The 15,818-nt window shown below is 48.8% G+C and overlaps 1 protein-coding gene across 7 annotated transcripts in view; it reads left to right on the forward strand.

Annotated features, from left to right (window-relative positions):
- Positions 1–13,025: 13,025 nt before the first annotated feature.
- Positions 13,026–15,818, forward strand: part of pcnt (pericentrin) — a 355,160-nt gene continuing 352,367 nt past the window's right edge. For 5 of the 7 annotated variants that reach the window (XM_085985354.1, XM_085985358.1, XM_085985355.1 and 2 more), the window contains exon 1: positions 13,030–13,277. In XM_085985354.1, the coding sequence (XP_085841480.1) occupies positions 13,230–13,277 (48 nt within the window). In that variant the 5' untranslated portion in view covers positions 13,030–13,229. Of the gene's footprint in view, positions 13,278–15,818 lie in introns of all 7 variants that reach the window. The other 2 variants (XM_085985359.1, XM_085985361.1) reach the window with 2 other exon arrangements.

Consider the following 15,818-nt stretch of genomic DNA (forward strand, 5'->3'; position numbering starts at 1 on the left):
GGGGAAGAAGCAAAAGCGCGGGAGGCGCCATTTTAAATCACCCAAGATGCCGAAAAGTGGCAGTATCACTGCTTTCGACAACGAGGTAGAAGACTGGACCACGTATGTGGAAAGAATTGAAGTGTACTGCAAGGCAAATGAGGTGGCTGATGGAAAGAGGGTGTCGGTATTATTAAATCTGATGGGTGCGAGTACGTACGGCCTATTGCGGAATTTAATTACCCCAGCTAAACCAATGGAGAAAAGTTTTGAGGAGATTGTTCATATCTTACAGGAACACCTAAGCCCTACACCACTGCTGATAGCAGAAAGATTCAAGTTCCATAAAAGAAACCAGCACAAAGATGAGAGCAATGCTGACTATCTTACGGAACTACGCAAGTTATCGAAGCACTGCCAGTTCGGAGCAGGACTGGCAGACACCTTACGGGATAAGTTTGTCTGCGGGCTCCAGAGTGAAGGAACCCAGAAACGACTACTTTCAAAAAAGGACCTGACGCTAGAACAGGCTTTCAGCGTGGCAGTATCCTACGAAGCAGCAGCACGGGGAGCTGTGGAAATACAACAGAAACCACAAGAATACAGCGCTAACGAAATGGCGTATGGAGCCGAAAAGTGCTATCGCTGCGACAGAACAACCCATGAGCAGAAGGACTGCTGGTTTAAAGACAAAATATGCAGGCAATGCGGGAAAATGGGACATATAGCAAGAGTCTGCAGGTCGGGAAAGAAGACCAACACGACAAGAACTACTAAGGAACAGTACAGGAAAGTAAAGAAACTGACAGATAGTAGTTCCGAAGATCAGGAGAGTGATAAGGACTTCGGGAGCAGGCGACTAAGTTGTTTAAAATTACACAACATGATCGCAAAAGAAGATCACCGAACCATTTGGGTCACCCTCATGATAGCAAGGTCCCCAGTGAAGATGGAATTGGACACAGGATCAGCCCCAACTGTCATGAATCGACGAGACTATGAGCGGCTATTCTCACACATACCCTTAAAGGACACATCCATTGTATTGAAGACATACACGGGGCAAAAGGTCTACCCCAGAGGAAAAATAAGGGTGCCAGTTGAATATAACGGAAAGGAAACACAGAAACTATACATGTATATACTACGAGATGGAGGACCACCATTATTGGGACGTGAATGGATCCGAAGACTACAATTGGATTGGCATTCCATTCTGGCACTAACTGTGACTGACAAAAAAGATGATGACGTCGCACCTGGACGTCTGTCACAAATTCTATCTGACGCGGAAGAGGTGTTCCAACAAGGACTTGGGACTCTAAAAGGAGTAAAGGCAACCATAAAGATTGAGGATAACGCAACCCCAACATTTTTCAAGGCCAGACCGGTGCCATACGCAATACGCCCAGCTGTGGAAGCTGAACTGGAGAGTCTGGAGCGTTCGGGGGTGCTGTCTAAGGTGGACTGGAGCGAGTGGGTCACACCATTCGTTCCTGTAATGAAGAAAGCATTGAGCAGCACGCCTGGGGAGCCAAGGAAGGTTCGCATCTGTGGGGACTTCAAGGTGACTGTGAACCCAGTCCTGCACACAGTACAGTATCCGCTTCCGCGGATAGAAGATATTTTCGCCTCACTATCTGGATGGAAACATTTTACAAAGATTGACCTGGCTCAAGCGTATCTACAAATGGAGGTGGAAGAAGCGTCGAGGAAATACCTCACGATAAACACTCACAAAGGCCTTTACCAGTACAATCGACTGGTATTTGGGGTAGCATCGGCCCCGGCTATGTGGCAGAGGGCAATGGAACAAGTCCTGCAAGGGATCCCGGGGACCCAGTGTTATTTGGACGACATCCTGGTTACGGGCGAAAATGACAATGAACACCTTGCCAACCTGGAACAGGTGCTCACGAGATTGCAGGAATATGGGCTACGAGCCAACCGTCCCAAATGCGAGTTCTTCAGGAGACAAATCTCGTATTGTGGCCACATGATTGATGAGGAAGGGTTGCATAAGTCGCCGGACAAGATTGAGGCTGTAGTCAAGGCTCCAGCACCAGAAAATGTGTCGCAACTGAGGTCGTTCCTCGGGTTGGTGAACTACTACCATAAGTTCTTGCCGAATCTACAATTCTGCACCCACTGAACGCCCTCCTTCAAACTGGTGTAACATGGAAATGGAGTGATGAGTGTAAGCATGCCTTTCAGGAATGTAAATGCCAAATCACTTCAAAAGAAGTATTGGCCCACTACAACCCAACACTACTGATTCGGTTGGCATGTGATGCGTCACCTTACGGCATTGGAGCGGTGCTGTCACACAAATTCCGTGACGGTTCAGAGAGGCCAATAGCCTTTGCATCGCGCTCGCTAACCTCAGCCGAGCGTAACTACGCCCAGATTGACAGGGAGGCCCTCAGCCTGGTGTGGGGGGTGAAGAAGTTCAATCACTATCTGCACGGGCAGAAATTCACCCTACTGACTGATCATCAACCCCTGGTCTCAATTTTTAACCCAAAGAAGGGCGTTCCGGTGATGACGGCGCAACGGCTGCAAAGATGGTCACTTTTTCTAGGGGCACATCAGTATGACATAGAGTACAAAGGTACGAAACAACATGGAAACACTGATGGGCTGTCGCGCCTACCGTTGCCTACGGTGGAAGAAGCATCTGTAGTGGACCCTGTGGAGATATTCCATGCGACCATAGTCGAATGTTTGCCTGTAACAAACGCAAGTATTGAGAAGGAAACCCAAAATGACCCGACACTCTCTCGGGTCTATGATTTGACGGTGAAGGGATGGCCAGCATATGGCGACTCACTGTTGCCAGCATTCTCGCCAAGGAGGGAACAGCTGTCAGTGTGCTGGGGAACCTTGATGTGTGGATCCCGAGTGGTAATTCCACCCAAGTTGAGAGATAGAGTACTCAATGAGCTCACGAGGGTCATCTGGGAGGGGTAAAAATGAAGAGCCTAGCCAGGGCGTTTGTGTGGTGGCCGGGAATCAGTAAAGAAATCGAGGATATGACCAAGAGATGCACAGGATGCCAGAAGGTCCAAAACGCTCCACCACAGGCCCCGCTACATCCATGGGAGTGGCCCTCATCTCCATGGCAACGGGTACACATTGATTTCGCTGGTCCATTTATGGACTCAATGTTTCTAATCGCTGTGGACGCCCATTTGAAATGGCCAGAGGTCATTAAAATGTCTTCCACCACCACGGAGAAAACTATTGCAGTCCTAAGGACCATCTTCGCCAGGAATGGGTTACCAGAACAGATCTGTTCCGACAATGGCCCACAGTTTGTGTCTGAGGATTTCCGGAGGTTCCTGAAGAATAATGGGGTGAAACATTACACACCTGCCCCATACCATCCAGCCACAAATGGATTGGCTGAGAGGTTTGTTCAGACCTTTAAAAAGGCCATAAAGGCAATGTATAATGACGACATACCACTGCAACACAAGGTGGATAACTTCCTGTTTGCTTACCGGAATGCGACACATGCAGTAACCACCCAAACTCCAGCCGTACTGTTTTTCAACCGGAGACTAAGATGTCGCTTGGATTTGCTCAAATCAAACATAAGACGAGATGTTGAGGATAAGCAGTTCCAGCACATAAATGAGAAGCCAACCAGGAGCTTCAAGATAGGGCAACCAGTCTTGGCCCGCGACTACCTAACAGAAAAATGGCAGCCAGGCACGATATGCACACAGCAGGGACCACTAATGTACACAGTGGACGTTGGAGAGAGCATCGTGAGACGCCATGCTGACCAGATTCTAGAGTCACAGGAACAAGCCAAACCTGTACCACAAGCATGTGCACGTGGTAATAAGCCCGAAGTACAGATTGTGTCTACCTCAGAAGCAGGGGTATTGGAAGCTGACGAACCAACCAATGACAATGAGCCAGAATTGACTCCACCGCCAGAACAGGATACTCGAGAAAGGCGCTATCCAGTCCGGATCAGGAAGCCTCCTCAAAGACTGAACTTATAAATGACTATTCCAGTTGATGTATATATTACTGAGAAAATTGTAATTGTAATTAGTTATTATTTAGTTGTTAAATGAATGTTATGTACTGTTTATCTAAAAGGGGAGGAATTGTTGTGTATGTACCTTTAAGGGAATAACTGGTCTTAGACTGCAGTACCGGCAGTGACCACCCCTGTATAAAAGGCCCTAGCAGGCTTCTGTAGTTTCAGTTTCAAGCTGCCTCTTGTTCAGTAAAGTACCTGTTAAACTGTTCTCCCAAAGTCCGTGTATTATTGAGGCGCGGACTTTACACCTACCTCTACAAGTCCAATTATTTGAACACTTTATGGGTAGAACAGGTTTGGTTTCCTGGCACATAGTCTTCCTATTGCAGTGGGGAAAGAGTTAAAATGACATCGCTGGCAGTGCCACTGAATAGTGTAAAAAGACAGGGGCTAACATGAAAGACCACATCCGTAAAGATGCGGTCAAAGATAGCTGACCTTTGCAGAAGAAATCAATTAAATGGAGACAGGGTGTCTAGAATTTCAACTGCCCGTAAAAACTATATTATCTGGGTTGCATTCCAAGGTATCTTTTAATCAGCATTTAGAGTGATTGATTGAGGAGGCAGCTTATACATGTTTATATTAAGATTCGTAACCAATCCATGAAGGTGCATGCAGGCCAAGATCCAATCAGGCGGCAGGAATAAATTTAACATGAGGCGGAAAATGCTTATTTGTAATGTATAAAAATGTAGTGTTTGCTGTATCAATTTGGAAAAATCAGGCTAAAACAGAGCAGACTGTTTCCCCACTGGTGCAATAAAGACAACTTGACTATCAATCTAAAACCTTGTGTTGAGTGTTGGTTTAAAATACACCACAACACTATGATGATGGAACAACTGGAACCAAACTGTTGAATCAGCGACTGGAGCAGCATGAAGCAGGACAGCAGTGCCAAATAGATCCAGTTACTCTATCCAGCCTGGCCCTAAGGCTGCGATGGAGGGATCTGTTGGGGCAGTGAAAAGCTCACTGAACAAGCTGAGGGTACTTGGGGGACATATCCTGTCTAGCATTTGCTGGTTTTGAAAAAAGAATCTTTGATCACCAGTGAAGCAAACTCCAGCCTGTGCGAATTGGGAAATGGGGCAGATTGATGGTGCCAAATACTGACTCGATGGACTATTTAGATAGGCACGTATATATTGTTTTTTAAAAAAAGTGTTCAACTAGGAAACTGCTATAAAGTTTTAATGGTGAGGTTATTGTTATTAGAGATTATTACAGTTTTGGCATTACATAACAAAGGACACTGAACAAAGAACATACAGGAAGATGACTTGTTTTATTCAATATAAAACAGAACACTTAAGGTCTATTTATTAAGACTTGGGTGTCAGCCATGACTCAGTAGTAGCACTCTCAACTCTGAATCTAAAGGTTGTGGGTTCAAGTCCCACTCCAGAGACTTGAGTCAGGCTGACACTTGTTGGAGAAGCTGTCTTTAGGATGAGATGTTAAGCTGAGTCTCCCCTCTCAGGTGGATGTAAAAGATCCCATGGCACTGTTCGAAGAAAAGCAAGGGAGTTCTTCCAGGTGATCTGGCCAATATTTATCCCTCAATCAACATCACTTTAAAAAGAAAGATTTGGTCATTATCATATTGCTGTTTGTGGGACCTTGCTGAGCGCAAATTGGCCACCATGTTTACTACATTACAACAGTGACTACACTTCAAATGTACTTTATTAGCTGTAAAGGGACATCCTGAGTTGTGGAAGGCACTGTATAAATGCAAGTTCTTTAAAAAAAATTCACGGGCATTAATAAGTAACTTTGGCTAATAGAGAAAAAAATGAAAAGTTTCTAAAGTGGAATGTTGGCTTGGCAGACGAGGGTCAGGTGCAGTTTAAACAAGTTGTGATTAAATTAAAAATGAAGCCAAGTGGCTCATATCTCCACTAGCAGATTAAACACCCACTCCCACCACCGGCGCACCATGGCTGCAGTGTGTACTATCTGCAGGATGCACTGCAGCAACGCGTCAAGGCTTCTTCGACAGCACCTCCCAAACCCGCGACTTCTACCACCTAGGAGGACAAGGGCAGCAGGCGCATAGGAACACCATCACCTGCAAGTTCCCTTCCAAGTCACACCATCCTGACTTGGAAATATATCGCCGATCCTTCATCGTCGCTGGGTCAAAATCCTGGAACTTCCTCCCCAACAGCACTGTGGGAGTACCTTCACAATGACTGCAGCGGTTCAAGAAGGTGGCTCACCACCACCTTCTCGAGGACAATTGGGGATGGGCAATAAATCATAGACTCATACAGCGTTGGAGGCTATTCGGACCATCGTGCCTGTGCCAGCTCTCAAAGAACTACCAATTAGTCCCACTCCCCTGCTCTTTTCCCATAACTCTGCAGTATTTTCCTTTTTAAGTATTTATCCAATTCCCTTTTGAAAGTTATTATTGAATAGTGGCAGGAAGTAAAGGGTAATGGCTGAGGGGAGTTTTTGTGACTGGAAGGGTGTTTCCAGTGGGGTTCCACAGGGCTCAGTACTCAGTCCCTTATTTTTTGTAATATATATTAATGATTTAGACTTAACTGTAGGGGGCATGATAAAGAAAGTTGTAGATGATACAATAATTGGCTGTATGGTTGACAGTGAGGAGGAAAGCTTTAGACTGCAGGAAGATATCGATGAACTGGTCAGTTGGGCAGAAAAGTGGCAAATAGAATTCAATCCCAAAAAGTGTGGGGTAATGCATTTTTGGAGGGATAACAAGGCAAGGGAATACACTATAAATGGGAGGATACTGAGAGGTGTGGAGGAACAGAGGAACCTTGGAGTGTATGTCCACAGATCCTTAAAGGGAGCAGGACAGGTCGATATAGTTAAAAAGGCATACGGAATGCTTTCCTTTATTAGCCGAGGCATAGAATATAAGAGCAGGGAAGTTTTGCTAGAACTGTATACAACACTGATTAGGCCACAGCTAGAGTACTGCGTACAGTTCTAGTCACATTGCAGGAAGGATGTGATTGCACTGGAGAGGGTGCAAAGGAGATTTACGAGGATGTTGCCAGGACTGGAAAACTTTAGCTATGAGGAAAGATTGGATAGGTTGGGGTTGTTTTCCTTGGAACAGTGGAGGCAGAGGGGAGATTTAATTGAGATGTATAAAATTGTGAGGGGCCTAGATAGAGTGGATAGGAAGGACCTATTTCCCTTAGCAGAGGGATCAAGAACCAGGGGGTAAAGATTTGAAGTAGTTGGTAGAAGGATTAGAGGGGAGTTGAGGAGAAATGTTTTCACCCAGAGGGTGGTAGGGGTCTGGAACTCATTGCCTGAAAGGGTGGTAGAGGCAGAAACCCTCATCACATTTAAAAAGTACTTGGATGTGCACTTGAAGAGCCGTAACCTACAGGGCTACGGACCAAGAGCTGGAAGCTGGGATTAGGCTGGGTAGCTCTTTTCCGACCGGCATGTACACGATGGGCCGAATGGCCTCCTGCGTCATAATTTTTCTATGAATTTGCTTCTATCACCCTTTCAGGTAATGCATTGCAGATCATCATAACTCGTTCATCTCATCTCCCTGGATTTTTTTGCCAATTATCTTAAATTTGTGTCCTTCAGTTACCGACCCTTCTGCCACTGGAAACTGTTTCTCCTTTTTAATTCCATCAAAACCCATAGTCGAATTCCACACCTCTATCAAATCTCCTCTCAATCTTCTCTGTTCCAAGGAGAACAACCCCAGCTTCTCCAGTCTATCAATGTAACTAAAGTCCCTCATCCCTGGAACCAGTCTTGTAAATCTTTTCTGCACCCTCTCTAAGGTCTTCACATCCTTCCTAAAGTTGCCCAGAATTGGACACAATACTCCAGTTGAGGCCGAACCAATGTTTTATACAGGTTCATCATAATTTCCACACTTTTGTACTCTGGGCTGGATTTTCATTCAGGTGCGGGTTAGTGTCGTGTAATCCGCATTTTGTGTTATCCACACGAATCTAATTCGATGTGGGAGATTGATGCAATTTTAACTAAATTGCCAATTGAGTTCCAGCGTGTGGGAACCCATGGCAAATGAGTTTCTCCAGTCTGAAAGTCGCCTCCGATGACGTCATCATTGCTGCCGCATTTAAGGTGTGCAAGAAGCCTTGCTTCTTCTGCAGACTGCCAACCTTTTGGCATTTGCTGATACACTGAGCTGGAAGCAGAATGGCCAGAGAAAGACCGAGGTCTGCACCCCGGTTCGACGACGTTGCCCTGCAGGCTTTAGTGGAGGGAGCAAGAGCTCACAAGGAGGTGCTCTTCCCTTCATCAGGGAGGAAGATGCCTCCCCAGCAGACAAAGGCTGTGTGGCTGCAAGTGGCAGAAGAGGTCAACTTCTTATCGGCTACCCGCAGAATCTGGATACAGTGCAGGAAGAGATTTCATGACCTTCAGCACACTGGAAAAGTGAGTATGAATTTCCCATCACTTTCAGTCTGATCCCCATTGCCTTTCCTCACCAGCACTCAGCTTTAGCAATCTCTTCCTCCACATCACACTTGACACTGACATCCATGCACCCTTACCCATTCCCTCTCTCTCTATGGTCACATTCACCTAAATATTCGACTATGCAGCCCTCACACTCCCTATCACTCTGATGCTATGAAAACAACTGACAACACACAGGGAGGGCCCTTGGTCTTGCCAGCTCACTCCATCTTTGTCTCCTTCTAAGCATCTATGCTATGGATTCTCTACACTCACTCCTTCATTCTCACTCAACCTCCACTTGTCTCCCTCATTGCAGGAAAAGAGAGCAAGCGAGGACAGGAGGAGGGCCACCATCAGTAGCCCACCACACCCCCTGGAAGGAGGTGGTCCTGGAGATCGCAGGAGTGGAGGACCACGCGCATGTGGGGGACGGATAGACGGGTGCATCACAGCAAGCTGGTGACAGAATAGTTTTCCATCTCTCTCATTGACATTGCATGAGTCGCTGATAATGTTTCGGAAGCTCTAACAGATGGACTAATGATCATCTGCAATATGCAATGTGCATGTAACCTTGGCATCACATCTCTGACTCTTTCCTTTACTCCCCCACAGGAACATCGCAAGCACCCGTCTCCACTAGCCAGGAGGAACAGGCTGAGCCTCCAGACTCCTCAGAGGAAGCTGCAACCTCTGAGGGTGTAGTGTCAGCAGAATTCAGCGCACACCTCGGTGGGACCTTTGGGACATAGAGTAGTGTTGTCATCTGGTGTATCACAGCTCACAAGTGAGCATCAGCAGGTTGTGGAGACAGGGACAGCAGTGGAGTCCTAGTCGGAGGGCGCAGGACTCTGCCAGCTTGGCTCAGCTGCAAGTCGACCCTCTGCCTCGGAGTCCATCCACAGTATCAGCGGTGATGGCACTCCAGGAAAAGATGCAGGAGTCTCTGGCAGGTTTTGTCTCCAGGGTCGCTGCGAGTGTGGAGTGAATGGAGGAGTCCGTCGCTAACATGAGCAGAGCCTTTGTGGAGTCATTGGCGCATGAACGTATCACCATGGAAAGGGTGGCAACCTCCATGGAGGTGCTAAGTCGCCAGAGTGTTGAAAACACGGTGAGTGTTCAGAATAGACTGACATCTCTGGAGGAGCAATGGTCAGCTATTGAACAGGGAAACCAGACCTTCATGGAAGTCCCTCTGAGTAGGACTGCCAGTTCAGATACGGGTCCCCATGGCCACCCTGATGTGCAGCAATTGCTCTCAAGCCACTTGCAAGCGCTAAGGGGGACCTGACCCATGAGAGGGAAGTTGGTGGCAGACATCAAGGAAGTGGGGGTTCCTCTCCAAGTGCTCACACTTCCATGCCACTGCAGAGCCCTCGGTCAGAGCCCCACCAGAGTCCACACCCATCTGAGATTGGCGTCTCAACCCCTGCACAGCCGCAGGAGCAGCAAACTGTTGGCGAGCCCTCACAGGTTTGCCACCCCAGAGGACGCCCGCCAAAGGTGTCGAGACAGGAGCAGCAAGAAACTGAGTAAGGGGCCTCCACATCTGCTGAAGCCACAGGGGAAGCACCACGTAGGAGCACGCGTAAGAGAAAGATACTGCACAAATAGTCACAAGGGTAGTCACTTGGGTGAAATTTGATGTTTTATGTGTAAAAGCCATCGTATGAATCATGTGCATAAAAAATCTGATGGCTACTGCTGTAGTTGTGGCGTGTGTCATTTCGCGAATGGGACTTCCACATTGAGGGCTTAGGATTACTTGCAATTGTCAGTACGGTGGTCAAATTGTTAGGAATCAGCTGGTTCGTGGCCATTGTCGATGCTCAGGTAAGAAGATGCGAGGCAAAAGTGCTTGAGTGGCTAGGCTAAGCAAATCTGGCCAAGATGAGTGCATTCCTTGCATCCCGAGCAGCTATGTTCTCGCGTACTGCTGCCGCTGGTTGATGGGCCTCTGCAGGATGTTCGGTTTTGCTCTCCTCCTCCTCCTCCTCATCTGAGGAGGATATGTGAGGAGCCACTTGGTCCTCAGGAATCTGCAAGCCATGACGCTGTGCCATGTTGCGAAGTGCACAGCAAACCACGACGATTCTGGAGACCCTGGCTGCTGAGTACTGCAGGGCTCCACCTGATCTATCCAGCCATCTGAAGCACATCTTCAGCAAACCGATGGTTTGCTCGATTATGGCTCTGGTGGACATGTGGCTGGAGTTGCAGCTCTCCTCAGCTTCGTTGGATGGTCTCCTCAACGGCGTCATTAGCCACGTCCTCAGGGGGTAGCCCTTGTCTCCAAGTAGCCATCCGTTAAGTTGGTCTGGCGGACTGAATAGGGGTGACACACTAGACTGGCGAAGTATGAAGGAGTCATGGCAACTGCCAGGGTACTTGGCACAAACATGCTAAATTTCCTTCTTGTGGTCACACACCAGCTGAACGTTAAGGGAGTGGAAGCCCTTGCGATTGACAGAAATACCTGGATTGCGATGGGGTGCTTTAAGGGCCACATGTGTGCAGTCAACGATGCCCTGCACCTTTGGAAAGCCTGCCAGATGAGCTAATCCAACCGCATGCACCGTGACACTTGCTCGATCCTTGGTGAAATGGATGTGATTGTGCACGAGGGCAAAGAGAGCATCGGTTACCTGTGTGATGCAAGTGTGTGTGGCCACCTGGGAGATGCCGCTGATATCTGCTTCTGATCCCTGGAATGAGCCTGAGGCAAAAAAGTTGAGTGCGGTGGTGGCTTTGACGGCCACTGGTAAGGGTTGTCCACCTGGTCCTCTGGCCTGCAGGTCTTGTTGCAGCATTGCGCAGATGTCACCCACTACCTCTTGCGAAAGTTGGAGCCGCCTTTGGCACTGCTGCTCAGACATGTTGAGATAGCTGACCCTGTGTCTGTAGACCCTGTTTGGGGGGTATCTCCTGCGTCGACGGGCTTCCATGCGCTGGCCCCTTCTGGCCTGTGCATCTTCAGGTGGGTGAGCAGCAGCTGGGTGTGCCTGTTGTTGCTGTTGGGGCTGCTGTTGTTGTTGCTGCTGCTGTTCGGCCTCATCTAATATCCAGAAGGGAAGGAAATAAATGGCTCCCATGCTTCTGGCTGAGTGAAGGTGGTGAGAGGGGTTTCCCAGGCTCCAAACTTCCACAGCTGTGGTTATGCCTTCTAAAAGTTCCCCCAGACCTGAGACTACAAAGTCCTGCCACCTGCAAATGATGGCTGATCAAATTGCCTCTTTAATGGTTGACCTGCAGCTGATAGTCAGCAATCCAGTTGTGCTCTCGCCAGGTTTCACCGTCGTGTTTCCCACCAGGCGTGTTTCACGTGGGAAAAGGGTTAAATTCGCAATGGCCATTCAAAATGGCATTATAAAGGTAATTTAGTGCTTGTTAAGGGCCTTAATGGCCTATGCCGCCTCTTGGAGGCGGGACGGAGATGGGACCATCAGACGCAAATTTTTGAAAATTGCGTGGAAGCGGGATGGAGGTGGGGTCAGGCCTGCCCGCCAGTTTTTGCAATTTCAACCCCCCACACACCTCTTATCCCGCCTCCAATGAAAATCCTGCCCTATACCTCTATTGATGAAGCCCAGGATCCCGTAAGCCTTTTTAACCACTTTCTCAACCTGTCCTGCCACCTTCAATGATTTGTGCACACATGCCCCCAAGTCTCTCTGTTTGTGCACCTACTTTAGAACTGCACCCTTTAGTTTATTTATATTTTCTCTCCTCATTCTTCCTACCAAAATGCATAATAAAGGAAAGTATTCCCTCCTGTGTTGTTCGCAACAGCGTCTAAAAGATAAATGGTTAATTGCAGCTGGAGGATTTGTCAGTTACTGGATTGTAAAGGAGCACGGGTTTGCCGCCGCCCGGGAAGTTTGAGGCGGGATCAGCGGGCTGCGGGGGGAGCGGAAGCCCCGGGCCCACCGTGCTCCAAGTGCCCAGAGCAAACACCAGCCAACCGCCACTCGCACGTCAATCATGTCCCGGTGGGCGGCCCGCTTCCTCTTCATGTGATCTGATTGGTTACCTTCAATTTCCCGGTTCCCCATATACCCCACCCTCTTTATGTGATTGGCTAAGAGTGTTGGCCAATCGGCCTTGGCTGCGTTGGTTGGCGTTTGAAATTCGATTTGGCCAGAGTTCGGCAGGGCGCGATTGGTTGGAGCGGATAACGGTTAGGCTCGTGCGGCGGGCAGAGGGCAGGACCATACCGGCGGGCGGGCTGTGATTGGTGGGGACGAGGCCAGGCCGTCGGGTGGGGTGTGATTGGTGGAGCCAGGTCGGCGGGTGGGCTGTGATTGGCGGGGCCAGGCCGGCGTGTAGGCTGTGATTGGTTGGTAGGCTGTGATTGGCGGGGCCAGGCTGGCAGGCGGGCTGTGATTGGCGGGGCCAGGCCGGCGTGTAGGCTGTGATTGGTGGGTGGGCCGTGATTGGCGGGGCCAAGCTGGCAGGCGGGCTGTGATTGGCGGGGCCAGGCCGGCGGGTTTGCTGTGATTGGTGGGTGTGCTGTGATTGGCGGGGCGGGCTAACGGCGCTGTCAGTCTCGGCGGCCATGTTGGAAGCTGGGAGCGAGGAGCGGTTGGGGAGGGAATGAGGGCAAGTGACTGAGGCGAAGTTAAGAGAGTCTCACACACGGTCAGAGATACTGTGCGAAGTGGCAACTCATCCAACCTGAGGGGCAAAGAGCAAGTGGCCATCCACCTAGAAGAGGGGAGCTCCACTGAAGGTGCTGTGTGTCATGGAGGATGAGGAGAGACGGAGGAAGCTGGAGGTTGCAAGAGCCAAGGTAAAGGAGGCAGCGGCGGGAAGGGGAGGGTGGCTCTTGGTGAAGAAGGTGCATCGGCGGAGAGACTGCTCGGAACTCCAGCAGTCAGAGCAGGGGAAGCGGCAGGGAGAGGGGGCGAGCGTCTGATTTTATTTTTAATTGTGATTCTTGTTATTGAACAGCAGCCAAAGAGTTGAGCAGAGGGATGAGAAGTGAGTGTCGATGCACCAGACCCTCCGATGTACGGACACCTTGAGGTGGCTGTCACTCTGAAGCGTCAGTATAAAATGATCAAAGCTATCTGGACTCTAGTGTAGACTGCCTGTAACTCCTGCATTAGTTTACAAAAGGGGAATTGACCATGGGGCTGCATTACTTGTGCTAACAAACCCATGCAGGAGCAAAATATGAGTAAAAAACTACGAGAGAGTAGTAAAAGCAGAAAATGTTGCAACCACCCAGCAGGTCAGGCAGCTGTGAAGAGAGGAACAGAGTTAACCTTTCAGCTCGATGACCGTTCATGAAAACCTGGAGATACAGTAGCGTTTGGTAATTTTGAATGTTAGGGTCTGTCAGACTGCAATTGTCTCTGTGCCCCTGTGCCTATCCTTTCTATGAAATAAGGAATCTAGAAGGGGATTGGTCACTATCCAGAGGGCTTGAGTGTTGGTTGGCATTTGAATCTATTGCGATCATAGCAACTGCATACATTTTGTAAAACATGCTTTTCAGGTGAAGTATTCAAATATGACACTGTGAAAGCTTATGAGGAGGTAGAAAAATACCTGTAGCTTTGGTCAACTGATTTAGGATCTGCAAATGTTTATTTTCTACGAAGAAAACTAGTTTTTCAAGGGAGCTTGAATATTGCATTGACATCTGAATAATGTCTACTTAGCTAATTAGAAATAGCTCATTTGCAAATAATATGCCCCATTCCACTCTTGTGTGGTTTGTAATTCACACCTGGTAGAAGCTCGTTTACACATACTGTTGAAAACAATGCAGACATCATTCACGTACGGACCGGGGTCAAGCAAGGCTGTGTCATCGCACCAACGCTCCTTGCTGCAATGCTCCATCTCTCCCTCAGTAAGCTCCCCGCTGGAGTGGAGCTAATCTACAGAACAAATGGGAAACTGTTCAACATCTGTTGCCTCCAGTCCAGATCCAAGGTCGTCCCATCCTCTGTCATCGAATTACAGTATGCAGACGACGCTTGCGTCTGCGCACACTCGGAGGTCGAACTCCAAACCATCGTCAACACCTTCACCGAAGCGTACGAGAGCATGGGCCTTACACTAAACATCCGTAAGACAAAGGTCCTCTACCAACCTGCCACCGCGCCACAGTACTGCTCCCCGATTATCAAAATCCATGACGAGGCCTTGGTCATCGTGGACCACTTTCCATACCTCGGGAGCCTACTGTCAACAAGGGCAGACGTCGACGATGAAGTCCAACACCGCCTTCAATGTGCCAGTGCAGCCTTCGGTCGCCTGAGGAAGAGAGTGTTTGAAGACCAAGACCTCAAACCTGGCACCAAGCTCATGGTCTACAGAGCAGTAGTGATACCCGCCCTGCTGTATTCTTCAGAGACATGGACCATGTACAGCAGGCACCTCAAAGCACTGGAGAGGTACCACCAACGCTGTCTCCGCAAGATCCTGCAAATCCATTGGCAGGATAGGTGCACCAACGTCCGTGTTCTCACTCAGGCCAACATCCCCAGCATCGAAGTCTTGACCACGCTTGATCAGCTACAATGGACGGGTCACATCGTCCGCATGCCTGACACGAGACTTCCAAAGCAAGCGCTCTACTCTGAGCACTGACACGGCAAGAGAGCCCCGGGTGGGCAGAGGAAACGCTTCAAAGACACCCGCAAAGCCTCCTTGAAAAAGTGCAATATCCCCACCGACACCTGGGAATCCCTGGCCCAAGACCACACAAAGTGGAGGAGAAGCATCTGGGAAGGAGTTGAACACTTTGAGTCCCTTCGCCGGGAGCAAGCGGAAGCTAAGCGGAAGGAGCGCACGTCAACCCAAGCACCTAACCCACCCGCCCCTTCAACCACTGTCTGCCCCACCTGTGACAGAGACTGTAGGTCCTGCATTGGACTCCTCAATCACCTGAGAACTCATTTTTAGTGTGGAAGCAAGTCATCCTCGGTTCCGAGGGACGCCCAAGAAGAAGAAGAAACATCATATAGCAGCTGTCGATCATTCTGCCATTGCCATTTACACTTCACCTAGTCATCTTTTTTGTTTCTTAACTTGTCCCATTACCATCTCCTTTTGCCTTGCACCATCATCCCTTTTGTCTCTTAATCTCGCCTGCCTGCCTTCCTTCCCATCACAGATCTTCCCTTTTGTTCTTTCCTCCCTTCTCCCCTTTCCTTGCCCCTACACTTGCTTAAAAACCTGTTCCATCTCCAAGTTTTTCCAGTTCTGATGAAGGGTCATTAACCTGAAATGTTAAATCTGTTTCTCTCTCCACAGATGCTGACTGACCTGCTGAGTATTTCCAGCATTTTCTGTTTTTATATCATATGGTAGTGTT

The sequence above is a fragment of the Somniosus microcephalus genome, chromosome 4 (genome assembly GCF_052327205.1).
Source record: "Somniosus microcephalus isolate GS21.2 chromosome 4, FLI_Smic_1.0, whole genome shotgun sequence".
NCBI lineage: Eukaryota > Metazoa > Chordata > Chondrichthyes > Squaliformes > Somniosidae > Somniosus > Somniosus microcephalus.